Source organism: Neophocaena asiaeorientalis, unplaced genomic scaffold, assembly GCF_003031525.2.
Source record: "Neophocaena asiaeorientalis asiaeorientalis breed wild unplaced genomic scaffold, Neophocaena_asiaeorientalis_V1.1 scaffold98, whole genome shotgun sequence".
NCBI lineage: Eukaryota > Metazoa > Chordata > Mammalia > Artiodactyla > Phocoenidae > Neophocaena > Neophocaena asiaeorientalis.
The window spans coordinates 1,665,763-1,689,121 of record NW_020172459.1 but is presented as its reverse complement, the minus strand read 5'-3'; the positions used below and the strand labels follow the sequence as shown (position 1 = coordinate 1,689,121).

The following is a 23,359-nucleotide window of genomic DNA, read 5'->3' as shown; positions in this document are numbered from 1 at the left end:
TTTTTTAATTTTTTTTTTTTTTTTTTTTTTTTTTTTTTTTTTTTTAATGCGGTACGCGGGCCTCTCACTGTCGTGGCCTCTCCCGTTGCGGAGCACAGGCTCAGCGGCCGTGGCTCACGGGCCTAGCCGCTCCGCGGCATGTGGGACCTTCCCGGACCAGGGCACGAACCCGCGTCCCCTGCATCGGCAGGCAGACTCCCAACCACTGCGCCACCAGGGAAGCCCTATACTTTTAATAAGTACCCACAGTCAAGTCTTAATTACAAACCTAACTTTTCTAGTATTAAAACTTACTCAGTTTTTACCAAATGACAAAAAGATTCAGTATTAAGAATACTCCCAGTTTATTATTCAAGGTAAAGATTCAACAGAAGAAGCCTATCTTGCAGTTTCCTAGGAGACAAATTTTGTTCTGAAGACCTTCACATTTAAAAAAAATTATCTCCAGACTTGCATGAGCAGATGCTCCACAAATACATGATTTTTAAAAGCTACCACTTTCAAAATCACAAAAATGGTAAGAACTACCTCATTAATCATAGGGATATTTTTCTATGCACTATAATACAATAATACAATGCTTACTTTAGTATATGAAACTAAGATACCATTAAAAGTGATGCTTTGAAACCAAAAATCTCCAGCTATCACTTGTATTGCTCATGAAGACAAGAATAAGTGCTTGACTCCCTTCTCCATACCCAGGGCCTGGCACCTAGCTTGGCACACAGTGCACAGCAATTACTTAAATAAATGAATAAATATACATTTCTTTTCAGTGATCTTTGATGCACATGAATAAACTACAGAGTGGAGTTTCAAAACGTGGTCCTTTTTTTTGCCTTAAGTCAACCTGAGAGTTCATAAAGAATTTTACAATTATTATAATTATTAATTGTAAGGCTTTTTAAAACAGTGTTCATAGTCTTAAAAACCTTTAAAATCCCTTTGGTGTATACTGCTATGTATTATAATAACAAAGACAACAGAGAAAATAAACAGTTGACTCTTCCCAGATATAAAGAACTCCTAAAGTATGAAAAAGTAATTCCTAGACACTAAATTTAGTAAAATAAACCCTAAGATTCCCAGAGAGATTAATGAAGCAAAACTGACTCATCTTATTTCTTAAAAAGGACATGTTTTTACCCACTAAAGGTACCCCGTGCTTTTCCAAAGTTCGCTTTACACCACTTTGCTTTTATGAAAGATCTACATTAGTACAGACATACCTCCAAGATACTGTGGGTTCGGTTCCAGACCACCACAATTAAGCAAATATTGCAATAAAGCAATTCACATGAATTTCTGGTTTCCCAGTACTTAAGTTATATTTACACATACTGTATCTATTAAGTGCGCAATAACAGTATGTCTTAAAAAAAGGTACCTACCTTAATTAAAAATTAGCGCTATTGGAAAATGGCGCTAATACGCTTGCCTGAAACAGGATTGCCACAAACCTTCAATTTGTGAAAAATGCACTATCTGTGAAGTGCAACAGAACGAAGTACAGTAAAACAAGGTATGCTTGTACCTATTTTTGCTAACAGAAAGAAATCCAAAGAGAATTTCTGCTTTTGCAAAAAAAAAGGCAAAAAGCATTTGTTTTGCAGCAAAACCGAGATAGAGGCAGTGGACACCCTGAGCAACAAGAGTGGCGCCACCAAGCTCCTTCCCTAGGAACTACACTCAGCATCTCAGCAGCAAGCCATGGTAGTCTGCGAGCACCTGCACTTTGTCTCGATTTATTTTGTGCATCCGTTGGCAAGCTGAGTCCTACTTTAGGATAGTGGGGGAAAGCATCACTTTTAATGGTATCTTAGTTTCATATACTAAAGTAAGCATTGTATTATTGTATTATAGTGCATAGAAAAATATCCCTATGATTAATGAGGTAGTTCTTACCATTTTTGTGATTTTGAAAGTGGTAGCTTTTAAAAATCATGTATTTGTGGAGCATCTGCTCATGCAAGTCTGGAGATAATTTTTTTTAAATGTGAAGGTCTTCAGAACAAAATTTGTCTCCTAGGAAACTGCAAGATAGGCTTCTTCTGTTGAATCTTTACCTTGAATAATAAACTGTGAGTATTCTTACTTCTAGCCAGCTGAAAACTGGCATGATTCCCAACTGCTCTGCTTTGTAAAAATATACCTGTCAGTATCACCGCAGCTTGTTCAAGTGACAGACCCAACAGGTCACCGCTATTAAATCCTGACCTCCCCCAGCTGGTCCCTACATAGTGCGAAGCCAGTTGGACTTAAATGCTATTGCGGGGCGGGGGGTGGGGTGGGGTGGTGGGGGGTGAAGCAGTTGCTGATCTCTGAGAACTAATCTGAGGCTCACAGCTAAGCCTCCATGTTATTAAAAACTGATCCGACATTTACAGCTAAACCATGTTGTTCTCCTGTTGGACAATCTCACTGAACATCTGTATCAAATTAAGTCATTCTGAGATCACGATGACGTGAAACAAAAACAAGGTCCTGCAAAACCTACAAAATACCAAACATCTCTCTTATGCTAAAAGAGTGATAGACCTCACTTCTTTGAACCCTTACCTCAATTACCCAAATTCCAAATCCTATAATATAATCTTTATAACATCCTCTTACTGAGATACCCCGTGGTTCCCTATGGTCTGTGTTCTTTGCTTACGACGAGTAATAAATCCAATTTGTTCAACTACAGGTATGCTCCTGGTGGTCTCTGACTACAGGCACTTACACTTGTCAATACTAATGGTAGAATAAAACAGACTAAGTGTTCTGGGGTTACAAAATGACTCTAAAACATGCCTTATTAATACACATCTCATAATTCACAGGGAGGGCAGCTTTGGATGATTTTGGCATAAGATTTCTTCCCTTTTGCTTTCAATGTCAAAGCCATGCTAGTATGTGCTGAAGAGTTCAGATAAAATAAAAAGCATTATTGCCAATCATACTGAGAAGGCATAGGAGAAGCCTATCTAGCCAAGATGACCAAGAGAACGAGTTCATCAAGCGTCTATCCAACTGGAGGCATATGCTCAAGTATCTGGGTTACACGCAGATTCAGAAGTATTTTTTAAAAGGGTTCCAGGAAAATACTCAGCAATAATAAAACCAAAGGTATGTAAGGAAAAGGTGGAAGAAAATAACTCTTAAAAAAAAAAAGTGCTCACCATAACTACTGGAAAATCTAGATAACAGGTTAATATGAGAAGAAAATGAAGATTTTCATATGTACTTTTCCACTGAAAGATTTTTTTAGATGTGCAAAAAAATCTCCCAATTTACAGCTGAATGTTACTTTTGTAAGAATTAATCACATCCAGAGGTTAAAAAAACCGAGAATGCCAACTTAAAACAAACAAGTTTCTATAACACAAACAAATCTACTAGACACTAAAATCAGCATTTTGTCAAAAAAAATGTTTTTAAAGCTAATCTATTCATAACTATATGTTTAACACAAAAGTTAAAACCTAGAAGTCTTAAAGAACCTGAGGATAATAATTTTTAAAAAGCCCCTCTCTGGCCCAAAGAAAAAACAGAAAACATCTTTTAACTTATCAATTATAAAATCCACTTTAAAAGAAAGAAAGAGGGCTTCCCTGGTGGCGCAGTGGCTGAGAGTCCGCCTGCCGATGCAGGGGACTCGGGTTCGTGCCCCAGGTCGGGAAGATCTCACATGCCGCGGAGCAGCTGGGCCTGCGCGTCCGGAGCCTATGCTCCGCAACAGGAGAGGCCACAACAGTGAGAGGCCCGCGTACCACAAAAAAAAAAAAAAAGAAAGAAAGAAAGAAAAAAACTATGAAAAAAAAAAATCACCCATTCCTTACCTTCCAGATATAACCGGAAGATTTTCATGTCTAAGGTTGGGGATATGGGTAAATGTATGCTGTTTCCCTAGTGCCTACTGTGTCCTTCCTGGCCACAGAAGATGTAAGTTTGGAGTCTGAGATCCCAAACATGAAAGTCATTGTCTTCAAAGGCACATCATTTCCTAGGAACCTGCACTATGTGGGCATTTTGCGTGAGAGAAAACATTTTCACCACCACTGCCCTCTAACATGTAGCACACAAAGTGCTGCATATATTACAATCTGATTTCCCTTGTTATATAGGCATTACCATTTACTTTTTATGGATCATGAAAACCTGGTTATTCAACAAGTAGAAGGAGCAATGATTTAAACTCATCTTCTGATGCCATCATGCAGTTGAAAACCATGACTTCAATATAGCAAAACATGTTTAAAAGTTTGTTCAAAGACAATATATATTATACCGTGTAATGTCTGTGTAACTTACAGGAGGAAAAGGAAGTTTGTGGTAAATGAGGTAATAAAAGATTTTAGGGAACAACGGGCTAAATATTCATAAGTTACATTTTACAGTAACCTCCTCCGTAAATCTCTTCTAAATTTATTTTTTCAAGAAATGCAAATTTATTGCCTGCTGGATTTTAGCACATTTATTTCAAATGTGATTGTAAAATAATGATGAAGGAAACACCACAATATTGACTACTCTCTCTTTACATTCTAGACCTTAATAACAGTGCCAAGCCTTGTCCTTTACAATTATCACGGTCCTTGGTGAGCCTCCTCCAGGACTGAAACTCTCCTCTACCAAACTGCATCTTTCAAGCACCTATCATCTCACGGGCTTCAATCTCTTAATATCCAATTCCCAAATCAGAGCTGTGTCAGCATCTTATTTCCTGACACAGGAAATAAGGATAGTGGAAGGATAGCAGATTTTCCTTTTTTAAAAAATAAAAAGTACAAAAGCAATTATACCCCTAAAAAAAAAAAAAGGTACAAAATAAAAAGGAAAAAACTACATTTAAAACACTTAATTCAAAAAGTTAAAGTATTTTATAGTAACATTTAATGATTTTTCTGCTAGAATTTAATAAACCAAACAAAATGCCTAGTGTACTCTTGAATCTTTGTTTTAATAAAGATTTTATTTTTACCCAGAAGACCCTTGGTGATTTACATTTGCATGGCACATTAAATCTGTAAAACTAAAAATGTCCTAAAAAATTAGACTAAGCCACTTGAAAAAGATGTAAATGGAAGTTTCCATAAATCTCTGAAAACTAAATTAAATGATCTGATTTGACCATTACAAAAAATATGTAAAATATTAAAAACACCAAACTTCTGAAGTATTTCAAAACATTGAGGGCCTACAGAAAGAACATTAGGGCTTCCCTGGTGGCGCAGTGGTTGAGAGTCCACCTGCCGATGCAAGGGACATGGGTTCGTGTCCCGGTCCGGGAAGATCCCACATGCCGCGGAGTGGCTGGGCCCGTGAGCCATGGCCGCTGAGCCTGCGCGTCCGGAGCCTGTGCTCCGCAATGGGAGAGGCCACAACGGTGAGAGGCCCACATACCGCAAAAAAAAAAAAGAAAGCGGGTGGTGTGCTATATGACCTCAAGAAAGAAGCAGGATTTATGTTCAGAAATCATCAAACTTACAATGAATGCTCTTTAACTTCTAATACCTCCTGTAATATCATCCTGTTTGCTCTTAGAATCACTTTATCAGTCGGGCCCATGTCTGCTACATCCTATGTTAAGGATCTAGATCCCACCCTGTAACAAACTCCACCAAAGACTTCTGGGATGGAATAGGCTACACGCCCAGCCAGTCGGCTGTCAGCTGGCAAGCTGGATGGGATGGGGACAGAGGATGATCAGGAGGCTGAAACAGTTGATACTAGATTTCTATATTTAAGTCCTGTCTATTGTGACAAAAAATATGTGGAATACACTTTCCCCAAAACTTCTAACTTACTGCTTATCACATTCCTCATCAAAGATGACAAACAGAAATGACATTTTACCAGAGCTATCACTAGCTCACTCAACTTTACTATATTGCTAAATGGAGTCTGAAGTTTAAAACTGTGATCAAATTCAGTCAATAGGAAAAAAATACCTGTTCTTTCCTCAGAGAAAAATGAATGCTGTCCCAAGGAATCAGACTAGACACCAATTACCACAATCCGCTGCAGTGTGATAAGCTGTGAAGACTGCTGGATTTCAGTTATTCAGCACTATGAGCACCATAGTACTAGGCCAATTTACAAAACATCTGAAGAAATGAAAGAACTAGGGAAATGCTGAAAACGCTGCTTAAGAGACAAGATCATGCCTTGTAAATATATCAGCAAAAGAATCAAGCACAGCATCTTGACCAGTAGGTAATCATTAAATATTCAATTCATCTACCAATTAAAATAGCATCTTTAAATGTTTCCATATGAGATCTTAAGATCTAAACTTCCCTTTACTCTTTGCCCAATTCTAAGCGCTGAACTTTTTTACACCTGAAAACATTGGAAAATCATGACAACTCTGTTTAAACAAGTGTTCATATTTACGGACTACCTGTAAATAAAAACTTGTACTACTGTAAAAACGAATGACAATGGCTGAAAAATATTTAAATGAGAAAAGTAGAATACACTTCTGAAATAACCATTTTAATCCTTAAATAGGCAGAGACAGGGAAACAGGCTCTGAAATTACCTTTGGAAATGACATAATAGCTGGCATCCACTGAACACTCTTTATGGCACTAGTTAAGTGCTTCTTATGAATTAACCCATTTATTTCTTGCAACTTAGTAGGCTGGTACTATTACTAACCCCCATTATACACATGAGGACACAACCACAGTAACGTGATTTCCATGGCTGCTAACAGCTGAAACTGTGAATCACATTCAGATTGTGACTGTAGTAATACACAATACTATCTCTTCATACACTAACTTCTGTTATGTAGCAGGAAACGAGTAAAAGAAGCTAATCAGAAAAAATAGCAAAACATTATTCTCAAAAGAGTACAGAAGCAAATCAAGGAAAGGAAATTAAGAAAACTCCACACAAGGGAAAGTGAGATGACAGAAACCACAAAATGACAAAATAAAGAACAGTAGAAAAAAAGGAAAAATAATTTAATGAAAATATCTTGGAAAGTCTAAACTACCTAATAGAAGGCTTAGGTGGAAAAGAGGCAGGAAGGAACCTTTAGAGTGCTGAAAACACTCTGTATCTTCATCTAAGAGGTGGTTAGATGACTGTGTAAATATGTAAAAATACATCATACTGTACACTTAAGATTTGTGTACTTTACTGTATATGTATAATATGATCTAAAAGTATAAATATTTTAAAATATTTTTTATAAGATGAGGTGGCTTTGAGGCTCCATTTATTACTTCAAGCAATAGGATTAATTAAATGATCTAATGTCTCACCAAAAATATTTTTAGAACAGAAGGTGGCAGTATCTCCTCATGGGATAACATCCCATCCACTTAACCCTTTGTAATGAATGTATCCACATGCTTGACTTTCAGGCTTTTGGGTCTGCCTTAAAACATGCAACTACAGTTAACAGACAACCTAATCCAGGTTAATTATTATCAAATAGAACCATCCTTCTGAAAAAGGAGTGCGTTCTATAATCTCCGTAACAGTTGGCAAAGCTAAACATGGCACAACTTCAGCAAAGGAAAGCCTAACAGCTCACAGAATAATAGCCCATTCTCTTTTCAACAAAAAAATTCCATAATTAAATCCAAATATGATGTCCTATTTTCTCCCCATCCTCTTTATTCTAGAAATATATACAATAAATCCAATCCTACTTCCATACAAAAGCCTTTAAATATTTGAAAATGACAAAACTTTTCTTCAATCTCTTATCCAAGTTGAATACTAAACTTCCCTTTACTCGTCCTCATGACTTCCAGATCCTTCTCCATTCTAATCATCTCCTGTCAATAATTAAGCCCCATCATTCTGAACATCACTTTTACAAATAGGGGAAGGCATGACACCTCAAGAATTCACACTTATCACCTAAAACCCATGATCGTTTTCATATGAACTCCAATAAACCAGTCTAATAAACTCCAGAATTGAGGTTGAAAACCTAAATACAGAACTTTACATTCATCTCTATTTAAAATTTAATATACTTTTCTATTAAGTTTAACATCACACTATCTTCTTGAATCCTGATGAGATTCAAGAGGTTCTCTCTAGATGAGAATTTCTGCGCGTAATTTTGAATTACCTGTAAATTTGCAAAGCAAGCCCATCTTTAATAAAAAATGTTAAACAGGACAGAGGCCAAGTAAAGGATCTTGCAGCACTCTCTGCACACTTGCCTCACAGATAACAAACACCCAATGAACCTTTTTTGGAAATGACCAATCATGCAGCTATAAAGCCATGATCCTCTACCATGACTCACAGATGAATTCAAAAGATTGACTACGGTTTGACTACAATTTCCTTGACCCCCTCCAGTAATTCTAGAAAAATAGGGTTGTTTTAGCATGACCTATTCCAAACGACCGGTTTTCAATGGAAGCAGTAATGTCCCTTAATGAGCATTTTGTAAACTTTTCTTCTCAGAGCCTGTGTGCTGTGTGCATGTGCACTGGTGCCTTTTTAAAAAAGTTTAATGTGTGGCAGTTATTATCAATGAAGTTCATTTCAGAAGAGTAAGAGTTAAAACTATTTATTAAAAAAAGCAATTAATAGGCTTTACAGGACCAAGACCAGCTACTCAAACCTTTGATGACTCCTAGTATCAAAAATTACTTTTGTTTAATAATATATAAAAAGTTTCCACTGCAGATAAAATATTGAGCTCCCAGGTATGAAGTTTCTTGGACTCACCTTTGTACTTTGGTTCTGCACTCATGTTGATTTCCCTCAGTATTTCCTAATTGTTTTAATGTGGTAGAATACTTATGGTTTCCACCTTTGACAAAACAAACCTGGAAACTGAGTGGGGATTCCCACAAGCTGTCAAAGGGAGATGCCAGGTGCAGAAAATGCTCAAGGTTTAACTCTTGAACAGATAATTTAAAAAGGAGAAAAATATACATACATAGCCTGAAAACAGCAACAACTTGGCCACTTTTAAAGCCATATATCCTAAACTGGATCTCTACATGATGTCTGCACTTTTGCCCACTCAGAACTATAGACAAAGGAGCATATACTAGTCGGGGGAGGGCTCTAATAAAGCAGCACACTGGGCTATGGAGAAGCTCCACCTACCCCTGCTCAAAGGCACCTTGTGGTGGCTGGGCCTTCCTTGGGGTTCCCTAGAACCAGTGCAATACTTAAAAACATCAAGTTAAAGCAGGTACAGTTCACTGGGCTAATGCAAGTATTCTAAAATCATGCTAAGAAGGTAAACTTCTCTCAAAGAGAACTATATTAAATTATATTCAGCGGAAAAAAACATCACGAGGCCTCAGCAGATTGATTTTGAGACATAATAGTGTGTTCTGGACAAATTAAGACTATTTTATGACACAATCTGTAAAAAAGGATAAATGACCAAGAAACTACCATTTCTTCCTTTAAATAGAAATTCTTCTAATCTCTTTATAACTAAAGAGATCACAGCATGGCAGGTGCTTCTTAGAAATTCCTGAGATATGATTTAAATGAAATTTTAAGATGCTTTTCAGATATATAATAAAAAAGTGAGTAAAGGGAAAAAAATGACTATGAAAAAACCAATATTTGTTTTGGTACTTAATGTCCCTCATTGGCAAATAACTTATTTGTGGTGATAACCATATTTTAATCATATACTTTTATTAAAGGATCTACCCAGTAGAAATGAAGAAGCCAAAAGGGTATTGTATATGTATCTACTTTTATCAGCTCTTTCCAAAGCTCTGAAATTTAACTTTAAAAACTATCAAAAACTTGATTAGCTGAGAAGCTCTATAAGAGGGTAACTAATTCCTCAGCAAACAGAAATTAATTTAAGCCTCACTCAAAATAAACTGAAGCAATTACAGAATATTTACTAAATGCAAAGATGAAAACTGACTGCCTGGATTACGAGTCATAGTGATTTGTTGCTGTCAAAAAACTGGAATCTTTATATACAAAAGAATGTCTGGAAATAACTCGACTCTTAATTGTAACAGTGGGTAAGACAGTAACAGTGTGTAGCACCGGCATCCCAAGGAAGCTAAGACCTATTTTCAACAAGTTTTTGCCACATTTGTGCAATATCTTAAGTGTAGAGTTAGAAAGGACAGAACCCGGCATAAAGATCTAAAGCAATTCCTGTAAAACTGCGAACGGATTATATAAAATGACTATTTCAGGACACTACTACACTAATTTCTTCAAATAATTTGCTTTAGAAGTAAATATTAAGTCTTCTTCCCTCTCATGATATACCCAGATAGTTATTTATCATTACATAGGAGAACCTACCATGATCCAGTCTGTTCAGCAGAGCAGAGGAAAAAGAGCCTTAAATAAACGCTTCCTCAAAATAAGGAATCACAGATAAAACAGGTGTCAATCAATATATATATATGGGCCCACATGATTGTTTGGATGATTATATAAGATGTGCCTAAAGTACTTTTAATATTAAAACATGCTATGTTAGTGGAAGGAGTTATTCTGCTATAGGCAATTTATTTTAAAGGAAGCTGGGTGTTTTGTTTTTCGTCTTGGAGAGAACAGAAAGGATTTTGTGGAATGTTCTGTACAAATACATTAGGCCCATTACTCATAAACTTCATGGTTTGCCAATTTTACTTTAAATAAGTAAAATTATTTCCAATGAAAAGCATCAGAGGGGACTTCCCTGGTAGTCCAGTGGCCCGCACTTCCACTGCAGGGGGCATGGATTCGATCCCTGGTAGGGGAACTAAGATCCCACATGCCGCAGAGCACGGCCAAAAAAAGAAAAAGAAAAAAAAAAAAAAAATCAGCGATTTTTCTGAACACTCAGACTTTGTAAACATGTCTTTACACAGTTCAAAAACACACTTTTTGAACCAAAAGATCTTTGCAGAGGAGTTTATCTCATTAAGAACCACAGCCAAATACAATCAGGCACGGAAACGCAGAGACTTAGTAAAAATACTAATAGTATTCTTTTCCATAAGCTGTGTGTACTCAGGTTCATTCCCTCTCCATGAGTGCTATATTTTAAAACTGAAAACAGATCTTACCTCCTGAGTAAGTCTCAGTACAACTCCTTATGTCCATGTTCTATTTATATAACCTAGCTTATAACTCACCTGCAGTTTGAACTATTCATTGTGGTTTAATTTTTTTGGTTGTTAAATATACATTGAAAACCTATAGCCTATATGGACAGCTTTAAAGAAGAATGGTAAAATAAACTTGAAATAAACCTAAATTCTCTCTACCTCTACCCACACTTCTCTCCTTTGCCCCCAAAAAACTCGACAATTCTGTCATCACAGCTCAGGAAGACGTTATTACATCCATGCTGATGATATTTTTAAAAACTCGACAATTCTGTCATCACAGCTCAGGAAGACGTTATTACATCCATGCTGATGATATTTTTTAAAACATAAAACAGGCAGTTTAACATAATGAATAAGAGCATGAACTCTGGAGTGAAATAACATGGGTTCAGATCTGAGCCTCACCTCTTACAAGTTATAGTACCTTGGGGAGGTTTACTTAACTTTCTTGTACCTCGGTTACTGACTTGTAAAATGTGGAATAAACAGTATTTATCTCATAGGGTTACTGGTAAGATTAAATGAAGTACTTAAAATATGCCTGATACATAGTGAGTGTAATGTGTCAGCTACTGTTGTTAAAATCAAGAAGGTAAAACAAAATTAAAGCATGCTAAAGCTGGTAAACTGGATTCTTTTTAAGTTATATATAGTATACATGTTATATATCATATAATATATAATTATGCTTCTCATTAAAATTTACTCCGTATTCTTACTGATTCTACATTTTCAATCTTTCACATTTTCATTTTCGTCACAAGTGATCTGCTTCTAACTTTACACTGATAAAACTACACTTTTTTTTTTTTAACTACACTTCTAATACTCTCATGACTCTTCTCCCCTAATATCCAACAATATTGTTTGTGACAGTATCTTACCTTTCCTACTAAACTTTAAGAAGCAAGAGGGTAGGAGGTCATCATACCTTATTTTCTTTTAAATTTCTTCTACCTATGATAGCATGCATATAATATATGCTAATTAAATAAATGGATTTTAATGCCTCTATTTCTCTTAGAGTCAAGTGCATAAACACCTAGAGGCTCATTTAGACTCATGTATTCCTGGTGCTTAAATGTTATTTTAATCGCAGTCCATAATTTGAGTGCTGCAATTCATACTAGAAAAGGATAAATGTGTATAAATTATGCTGATATGCATATGCTTTGGAAACGGGTGGACATATACATGGTACTTCTCAATGTTGCAGTATATTCAATTTCACAAGTGTTTCCTCTTCCCATCTATGGACCAAACATTACAACTTCAAAGTAGCAAATCTGGCAATAGATCGATGCTCATTTTTTGTTAAAAATACTGATTATTTTCTCTTGTGCAACTTCTTTTTCCAAGAAGCATAAGAACAATCTCAGTAATGACACTAAAAAGCAACTGTAAATTCTGCACTCACAGGGATCCTGTAAGCTTATAGCTGAAAGACTGCATTAAGAAGACATGAGAGCTTAAATACTTAAAGGGCTGCTATGTAGAAGGGTACAGACTTAATTTTTTGTGTCCCAGAAGGCAGGACAAGTTATGAGAAAGTGGGTTTCTGATATAAAGAAAGAACTTTCTGAAAATCAGAGCTACCTCAAATTGAAAAAGAGATTCATGTGCGGTAGTGAATACCGTATCACTAAAAGTGTTTTGTGAGTAGAAAACTGGTTTTGGGGAATGATGTAGAAAAGTATTAGATAAAGAGTTGGACTACGTGATCACAAACATCCTCTTCAATCACAATGTGCTTGGATTTTCTTAACTTAATCCCAAGTGATGGTCTGATGCACAAGACTAATATGCCTTCGGAATACGCCCGCCTGCCTGGCGCCACACAGCCCACGTGGGCTACATGGACATCACCCCCTTTCTGTAGGGCAACTGGCATTTTAGAGGCCACCCTATTTGCTTAACTCTGTGACCCACCTTTCTCTCTACGAACAGACCTAAATTAAGTTCACTTCAAATTTTATTTGAAGAATTTCACATCAACCCTTGAGACAAGTGGAGTCCCATCATCCCCTGATCCCCAAGCCACCAAGTGAAGAATAGAAAAATTATAACATTGGTTTCACTATTTTATAATCATCTCTAAAGTTCAGAAAATTTAGAAAAATGAGGAATGATAGAAAATGGAAAATTGGAAAAACCCGTCTACTACACCAGATCCACTATCAGAACTACTACTTGGGTGGTATAATTAACTTGGCTTATATATTTATACTTCTCATATACTCATTGAGGTACAAAGAAAAAAATCATGACCATAAAGCAAGTAGAATACTGTTTGAAGGAAGTAAAAAACATGAATAAGCTAGAATACAAATCCTAAAAGTACATGCAAGTTCATTATACTCTTGTGCATGTTTGAAATTTTCATAGTGAAAACTTAAAAAGAACACCCACATACAAAATAAAATTCAACTCTCAGTATAGACATGATATTGGTGTGTTTTTTAAGCTATGAGAAGAACAGGTAATGACCCAGCACCCACATTATCCAAATCCACCCGGACTCAAATCTGAAAATATTTAACTGCTGACTAATAACTCATGTACACTACATCTCAGAAGAAAAGTTCCTAAGCACTATTTAGAAACAGTTTCATTACCAAAACTGAATAACACTTCATTGGAATTTGGGATCGAAAATGCTATCTTATAGTAGCTTTTCTTCTTCTTCTTTATTTAATCCAAGATGCAGAGTGGTTTTGTATCAGACTTTACAGTTATTATAGTCCTAGGTCACTGTAAAATTAATGGTTTTGATCCTTTAGAATTACTTTCAATAAATAAAATTATTTGGTTTCCTCTATATTTCTTAGGATTTTCAAAGGCTAGAAAAAGTTGTTTCCCTTATCACTGTTTAGCAGCTAAAACTTCTACTAATAGTGAGGAAAGATGCAACATTAGTGTAGCATTAGGCTAGCTGTCAAGTGACAGGATGCTAGTCCTGGCTCTGAACTTCTTTTACCTTGAACATGTCACTTAAGCCTTCTGGGTCATGATGCTCATCCATACAGTAACTCAGATTAGATGATTTCAAAGGCTCCACCTAGTTCTGAAGCTGTACAATATTATGACCTCATTGTCAGGACACCCCTTCTCTATGACAGGTGAAGGTGCTATATCCTTATGCTAGCTATCACAATACGTTACTGTGGGTAAAACCCACACAAAATGTGCAAAGCCAGGAATGTTTAAAAACTGTGATTAAAAAAAATAATACTGGCTTGAAATATGGGTTAAATATCAAGAATACTTAGCTTCTTGTCTAGAAAGCATCGACACTATATGCTGTAAATAAAGCTCTGAAAAAGGTATAAAAAACTTATAAGTCAACCAAGATAACTAACTCTGCCGACTCTTGAACAAAAAGGGCAATCTCTGAATAGTAATTGCTTGACACCCAATGTCTGTGGCACCCATTCTCCCACCCTGCATTTATGTGTCAGAGGAAGATGTTACTTTCATGGCATACTGGAACGAAGAGTATGCAACAGAATGTATGCCTTGTTAAATCAGCATAGGTTCAAATTAAGCACTTGAGAAAACTACCTTCCCAATTAATAATAAACTAATGAGATTTAGTTAAAAGCGTAAATGTTTTTTGTTTCAATGTTTGTACTGAATATATAAAACACACAGTTAATTTCCTTAACTTACTTTAACAGCACTGAATTCACATAAATGGTGTTGATGTACTGTGAGTATTTCAACAGCCCCACCTTAGGAAGTCTAAAACTAAGTTAATCCAAGTGAAAATACGGATTTCTTTTCTAGGATAGAGTAATTTATAGATGTTAGTTTATAATTATGAAATCAATAAAAGTAAATAAAAATCCCTCCAAAGCTTAGTAACAAGTGGACCATGTAGCACAAATGTGGTATACTGAAAAACCACCTCCTTTCAGAAATACCAATACTGAGAAGTGTAGCTAGTGAGACCTTGGCTAATGCATATGGTAAAAGGCCTGCCAGGAGAATGTGAGTTATATAAATAAAATTATCGTGTCAGTATGTTGGTGAAAGCTATCCTGGGTACAAGGCAGGAAAAGGAATATAGCCCTAACGGATGCATACAGATAAGTAAGTAATTAGGAGGAGAGGGGAGAAGAAGGGGAACATGTGTATTTAATTTATAGCTCAAAGAATTCAAAGATAATATTAGTAGTAAAAATCTACAAAAATGACTGTGAACCAGAGAGTTCAGTTTTCTTTAAAGAGCCTGACTGAGAGGGTGTGTATGTAAAACAACTGAATGAAGATGTAAGCTGGTATTGTGGTATTGTGATGATTTAAACCACAAATGCCTTCCCTATTTAAATATTCCAATCAGTACTGTTAGTACACGTACCTCGGAGAATTCTTTCCTCATGGCAACGAAGAAAGTCCCAGATTCTAACAGTGCCGTCATCAGAGCATGTAGCAAATTTATTATCCGTGGGTGAGAAACTGTTACATGAAGACACACAGCAGGGGAAAGAAGTCAGCATTTAACAGATTATCTGCGCTTCTCAGACAGGGAAAAATAAAAACACTGTGCTGCGTTATAAACAGGAGAGGGAAGTATCCACAGTGAAGAAGCCCTTAAAGAGAATGTTGTCAGCTAACAAATGTATCTCATCAAAAGAAGAATTCAACAGAGTAGCTGCTTCTTAGTTTTCAATCAGCAATATTCAGAGAACTTTATGAGTGTATTATTAGTACTAATGTTACCCACACTCCCCAGTATAGTATTTCCTATGGTACCAACAGAAAACATGGAGCGGATTTAAGTGGAGAAACTAAACAAATTCTATCTTTGCAATATTCCTGTAAAGTCTTTTAAATCACATAGGAATACTGCTCAAAAAATTAGCATCAGCTTCTGCTTCAAACTTCATAAAAGTTTCAGACAGGCTGTTTAAAGACTGGTTGCTACACATCCCTACATATGATGTTTCTGATTTATGTAATAGGCCTGTGGAAAACGTTCACACCTTCTTCCAGGCAAGCTATCCCATGAATGTTGCACTTTTTGAAGAAAACTAACATGGGGACCTTCTGACTGTTTAAAGCCAAAGAATATGCTTGCAAAGGAGGAATCCATTTTTTCCTCCCTGTAAAAGACCATCAAGTTTCTCATCTAAGAACTCCCCTGAACTTCTGAACCCTTTGCCTAAGAAAGGACCAACTGCGAAAACTCAGTGTATGGTCAGGACAATAAGGCAAAGTCTTTGCAGAAGCGTGTTTATCCAATAACTTTCGTTAAGATTCTGAAAGTAGAAACAAGTGACTGCAGTGGATGATGTTTCTATAAAGATGTCAACCTCCTCCCACACGTGGGTGGCACAACGGTCAAGAATGCTGCTTAGCTTTCTTTTTTCTTGAGGCTGCAGCAATTCTTCAGGCTTGTTTTTGAAACTTTTTTTTTCCATTTCTACTATACATATCTCACTGATATGTAAAAATATACAACTCACTGAAAATATTTTAAACTCCCACTTATGATACATTTGCATTACTGATGTTATCAACAGTGAATCAGAAGGAAAGTCTTCTTGACATTGGTCTGCTTACAGTTTCAAAGCTTGCAAGAACCCACTCATTAATCCATTAATGTTTGCCACATCCAGAGTTACTTGTGAGAGTTTTTAGTCCTATACTTTCCTTTTGAAGTCGTGGCATAACCAAGCCAACCAGGGTCTTCACTTAAGCCTTTTTTATCTTGTATTTTGTGTGAACTCTGAAGGTGTTTTCTGTAGGCTTTAGATTTTATTCAGTTGTATAATTAAAGACTGAATTCTTTATTTGGAATGAAATATTCTTGTCTTACATAGTAGGTAATAAAAATGAATAACGTATACACATTATTAACCATAAACGAAAAGAGAAAACCAGTGCAAAATGCGGCAGACAATACATCTCTAACATATTGCAAAGGCTGATACCGGGACAACACTACTTCAGAAAAGTGCCAGCAAAATGGTGAATGTGTGAAAACAAAGAAAAATATTGTGTTTATAGGGTGCAGAAAGTTTCCCAGAATCTGACAGAGCCCATGCATCTCTGCACCCAGAATACACTTAGAGAATAATTTAACCATGACAATAGGGACTACAGAAAATGGTATATTGTGTATAAACCTGGCCTCTCTAATCGCCTCCTTATGTGCCTGGAACATCTTGACGTTGTTCATGTTCGACTGCCAATATTTCACATATCCTCCGTGGTCCGCTGTCAACATCCACATGTCATTATGTGACCAAGTCATGGCTCTCACTGGGCTATCGTGAGCCTGTGAAAACATAAAACATTTGTAAACATTATATAAAAGAATATATGATGGAAGCCTTTACAGGAGCATATATTAACTCATAACAATAAGCTGTCCAATTGTAAGTTTAAAATGCCAAGAAAGTAACTATATAACAAGTTCTTTACAGTAACAAAGGATGATGCTACCATCTGATGATTACTGTTACCTGTAATATTGTTTCAAAATTGAAAGTGAGTCCATTCCACAAGGTGAACTCTCCACTAGAGGCTCCAGTGACTAACCGTCTTCCTTCTGGAGTCCACTGGGGGAAAAAAAAGACATTATACAAGGTCACGAATCCTCAACCTTAATTTTTAAAACACTTAGAAAGTCTTTATTTATAAAATATCCAATAATTGACATTAAGTGGACAATACTGACTTTCACTTAAGACTATAGCTCAGATTTATAAGCAAGTACTTTGTCAGAAAAGAACTTGTATTAACACAGTGCAAGGAAAGCTCTAGCACTTTAGCTCATTAATTTAAAATAATAAGTTTTTTTTTTTTTTTTTTTTTTTTGCGGTACGCGGGCCTCTCACTGTTGTGGCCTCTCCCGTTGCAGAGCACAGGCTCCGGACACGCAGGCTCAGCGGCCGTGGTTCACGGGCCCAGCCGCTCTGCGGCATGTGGGATCTTCCCGGACCGGGGCACGAACCCGTGTCCCCTGCATTGGTAGGCGGACTCTCAACCACTGCGCCACCAGGGAAGCCCCAATAAGTGCATTTTAAATACCTGTTAAGTTACACACACCTAGGCACTCTAAAGAGCATTTCAAAACAAAATATGCAAAGACTTAATTTTTCTAGAATACATGGCAGACCAACATAAATAAGATGGTCAGTCATCAGAAAAATTGAAAGACTAAATGTATAAAGGATTTGGTTTATTACAGCTGCTAGTGAACCAATTCAGGCAAAAATGTTACCAGTGTCTTGTGAAAAAACAGTATTACATACCAATTTAAGGACATCAAGGCTATCAAACTTTTCCTAGAAACTAAATGTACAATATATACTATATACATGTATATATATTTTTTTAAGTTCTTCATTCACAGTATTGGGCAGTGACAGGTCTTATGCTAATCTAATCTCCAAAAAAATGTAATACAACAGAGGCATGACTAACGGTACCCCACTATTTCAATGTCACAATTTGCACACTGAAGGGAATCTGTGATATATGCTTATCAACTCAAAATGCAACATATTTTTTCTTACTTTTATTTTCAAGTTTCTATGATAGATTACACGTTCATTTTCCTTGGATGTAAATACATGAAATATCAATACAAGAATCCTATTAGTAAAAAGTGTGACACAGAGTTGAAAACTACAAGTGTGTTTATAGGATGAGATACATGAAATGAAGTCTGTTTGGTAAATTTCACAGATATATATGACAAGCCAGCCTTTTACTGTTTACCTGCAGATCATGATTTTGATTTTTATTAATAAAATCCTCCTACTTTCCTAGTTTCTGTTATCTGCTATGGATCCCAACCCAGTAGATACTACAAGCAATCAAACTGCTGACACAGGACCCACAGTCTTTATGTCTTTAATACCTTGTAATTTGGACTTGCCTCTACTGTGTGCAAATTTCTTAAGACCTTATAGCTTGATTGCCAAATGAGAAATTTACCCATCTAATAAGATACAGGACACAGAACGCTTAGATTTTATTCATTCCAAAAAGGTTTTGTGTTATGCTAACAAGATATTAAAATTAGCTGCCATCATACTCCTTTTCCCAAATTCCCTGGCAAGCAAAATTACACTACATACTGGTTGGCTCTCCTAATACAAAAACCATTCAAATAATGTTTCTTTACTAATGGTTTCTACTCTAATAGGCCTCTGAAGCAAACAGGAGGCCTAAGATTGACTACCACATTTGTATGGAACTCAAGCCAGAGTCTCTTCCAGCCCCTCTCAGTTCTCCCGGCTGTCTCTCACAACAACTCCCTAATAAGACCTACTTATTTTGCTCATTTGCCACAATGTTTGCCATGACTGTTTTTTCTCTGTCCCATTATTTTTTTCAATTCTTATTTGCTCCACTTTGACTATTAACTTTCCTACATTTCTGGACTTGGTATACTGTTAACCAGCAAGTGCATTCTTACTAGCAAACCACAAAAAAATGATTATACCATTATCTATGGGAATATTAACAGGATGCCTGGGAGACAGAGATGGGAAGACTTTTTTTATTGCAAACCCCTTCAAATTTTAATAATTTGAACCATGTTAATATATTATTTATTTTTAAATTATATTTTTAAAATTTTAGTGAAAATGTACAGAGTACCTACAATGTACCTTCATGGAGCTGACAATTATGGTCTACCATTGGTCTTCAGCTCTTCTTAGGTGTTTTCCTTCCTAGTAACCCTAAGAGTTTTCATTCGCCTTGAGATGCTGCTCTCTAAACAGTAACAAAACAATCCTATTCAAGAGCAAGTCAGACACCTGCTGCAATATATATATATCCATGGCCAGCTCAGAGAGAATTCTATGGAAACTGCAACATGAAGAAAAGCAATCCAAAAGTACTACCTTACTAAATGTGGATATAGTGGATAAATGATTGGATATTTCAAAATAAAAATACAAGCAATACACTGATTTTTATCCCAGATATACATTTAAAATAATGTTTAATTTTCTTTGCAAATATATTTGCAGGCTAATTCAGAGTTAATTTATCCAAAAAATATCAAACAGAATACTTACCCTAACAACAAATACTGGACACTTTACTTTATTTGTTGATGTTCGAACAAACTTTGTTGTTACTGCATTCATAGGATTATTCAACATCCCAATAGGTGGAACCAGCTACAAAAAAAAAAAAATGGTGTTTAAAGATCACAAACAGGGCATAAACCAGGGACATGACAAGGTAATTACTTCAACATTTAAAGACAAATTCAGGACCATATAGGACTTTCAAAACACTATTATAATAGATTACAATTAGTCTATAGTAATTAAATGAAGAAAATGGAGATACAGGAAAGTTAAATGCCCATAATTACTAAATAAACAATAAAATCAAGTGCCAGATAATTACTTCTCAAAGTCAACACAATTAAACACATTCATAACAAGCCAAGTTTAAAATTAACTTTCTTGTTACAGAGACTCTGAGGCAGTGCAATCTTTTGCTGGACACTGCTTTAAACCCCAAATCAAAAGTTCATCTGTTATCAGATTAAAAGGAAAATTTTAATTGAGATTTTAAAAAAAATAACCCATGGTTTACACAGATATGTTATATTATCTCTTTAGGAATGTTTTAATTATAAAAATGTAAAAAGAAAAGTCCATGTTTGAATTAGAGATCCCATCGTTCAAATGTCCAAGCAAAGAGGTTTCTATTAAGCTAGCATGACATATCTTATACTTACATCATTATAATAACCTGCATCAGGCTGAATTGCCCGCATATCTCTCTGGTCTCTTTGCCATATTCTATTCTGTTAAAAATAAATAAAGTAATCAATCAATATATTGTCTAATTATACTCAATCTGAAACGTAAGTAAATATTTACAAAATGCAAGCTGTCGTTAAATGGGGAAAAAAGAAGACTAAAACTTTTTCATTATGTTCTAAAACAGATAATAGTGGGTATCTTAAGAGATTTCCCCTCTTATCACACTGACATTGCTTAGAATTTCCCTCCTTTTCTTTACTCATATTATGCCCAACCAATCATCCAAGATGCTGCTGACCCCAACACATTCTCACTGACCATACCTTAGTAAAAGGAAAAAGGTCAAGGGGTAGACAGACGTTCCCAATTCCTTCAAAATCCTCAGCACAAAACAATTCCTCTTATCTTGGTGTTGGTTTTCTTAATTCCTCCCAAACTTTCCTAGGCTAGTTTTCCAACTGAAACACCTGAAAAAGCCTAAATCTGTCTTTACCTCTGAATGAATATTTTTGCTATGTGCCTGCAACATACTAATTATGCCCAATATGCATATAGGTCTTTTAACAACTTGTCTCAGGTAATGAAAAGCAGACAAATTTTCTTCACAGGAGGCAGAGCAGACCAAAACCTGATGAATGTGGAGTTAGCAATGAAAAAAGCAAATCACAGAGGCTTAAGACAAGAAAGGTTAAGACAAGTAAATAAAGAAGTCAAAGGGGAGATATGCCAAGCTGACACAGGTTTAGGCAGACCCCTACTCTGCCTTTATTTGCCATGTCAGAGTTGGTTTCACCCTGTAAGACTGTAGTAGGTGCTCAACCCTCCAAGTAAACAGAGCCCTTTTCCCTGAGGGGTTTGGAGAGTCGTGTTCTCATGCCAGTGTCTTGGACATGCAAGTCACTGTTCTGAACACATGTTCTAATACAAATATTCTTATGCTGGTAGTCTCTTAACATTTCATATACACTGTGGGTTTAACAAGTGTTTTAAAGTTGGCCTAGTTGGACAAAAGTACCCTCTTCTGAAATACAGTGTGAACCTTTAGAACAAAACCTATTTTTAAGTTGGAGTCTATAATTTGAGATTATTCATGCATGCAAAGAGTAAAAAAAAAAAAGTACTCTTTTTTTATTGAGGTGATTGGTCTCATTTGAAATTCTACTTCATCCTACTAATTCAAAAAACACAGGTATACTTATTACCCTGCATTATAAAAACTTTCTTCTTTTTAAGAAACCAAAGTTTGGTCATCTGAAGTACATTAACTGTACTTACCTCCAAATACTTAATTACAGATGGATTATAGTCTATGGTTTTTCGGTTTACTGCTTTTCTCATTCGTTTTCCATCAAAGGTAAGCTGTTGCATTGCTTGCTGCTGTGCAAAATCAGGTCGCTTATAAAATAGCTGTCGAGGTGCCTGGTGTTGGAACCTTGGCATATGGAAAAAACGAGGAGGAGAACCAATTTCTGTAGCCATGGTGATGTTTTCCTTCTAGGACACTAGGGTAAGGAAAAAGTACTGTCACTACAAACATATCAGCACTGTAACACTGCCTGAAAATATTTTTAAATGAACATTTTTTACACTTCTCTTCCTTTTCCTAATATGCACCATTTTTAGCTTTTAGTCAACCTATTTCCAAAATGAACTATCAAATTTAATAGCAGAGACCAGTTACACATTTGAAAAAGGTCAATTCACAGAATAAATGCGAATAAGTATTTGCTGTAAAAGTTAGCCTGATCGAAGGAAAAATCACTGTTTATAACAGCTTGGGGCAATTGTGTTGCGCACGTGTGGGGTGGGTAAACTGTGGGCGGTAAGGAAGGTAAAATCACTGAGAACTGTTCACATTTAAAATGAAGTTTTCATTAGATGTTTGATAGTAAAACACATCATTTTAAGTTTATCGTAAGACCCCCATTTTATACAAGAGTCACTAAAAATTTTTAAAACCTGACGTTTTGTCCTTTTAAATTTCCTAGGACTAGTGTAAAAAGTGGAATAAACTATCTTACTTCATATGAATGCTAAAAGTATGTATATCTAATTTCAGGCTCAAAGTAACTACCACAGAAACTTATTTCTCAGTATGTGGATTTACATATTTATAAGGCAATATTAAGCTAACATCTGAAGAAAAAAATGTTAAGAGCTTACAGTTTTTCAACTTTAGTGTTCTCCAATTAAACTTACATTCCAATAATACAAATATGCATGATTTAAAACCACATTTTCAAGCATATTTTAAAAATCAGACCATGAAAAAACACATAAAGTGTGTTATAACCATTTTGGTAATTTTGTTTGAAAATGAGGAATGATTAGACTCTCCATTATTTTTCTATATTCTTACATTTGCCTTTCTTCATTCAAGAGAATAATCGTACCCCAAAAAAAAAAAAAAAAAAAAGACACTAAATAAAGGACCTGAAAATAAATCTGTGATTTCCTCTGGATGAAAATATTCTTAGTACTAGCTAATTCACCCTTGTCCCTTTAGTATCTCCTGAAACCATTTAATAATGATAACAGAAA

The 23,359-nt window shown here is 35.7% G+C and overlaps 1 protein-coding gene across 11 annotated transcripts in view; it reads right to left on the bottom strand.

Moving 5' to 3' along the window:
• Positions 1-23,359, bottom strand: part of WDR33 (WD repeat domain 33) — a 101,922-nt gene that overhangs the window by 40,253 nt on the left and 38,310 nt on the right. For all 11 annotated transcript variants that reach the window (XM_024738042.1, XM_024738052.1, XM_024738041.1 and 8 more), the window contains 6 exons: positions 22,094-22,320; positions 20,791-20,859; positions 20,114-20,218; positions 17,540-17,635; positions 17,201-17,352; positions 15,430-15,527 (listed from right to left, as the gene is read on the bottom strand). In XM_024738042.1, the coding sequence (XP_024593810.1) occupies positions 15,430-15,527; positions 17,201-17,352; positions 17,540-17,635; positions 20,114-20,218; positions 20,791-20,859; positions 22,094-22,297 (724 nt within the window). In that variant the 5' untranslated portion in view covers positions 22,298-22,320. The remainder of the gene's footprint in view (positions 1-15,429; positions 15,528-17,200; positions 17,353-17,539; positions 17,636-20,113; positions 20,219-20,790; positions 20,860-22,093; positions 22,321-23,359) is intronic.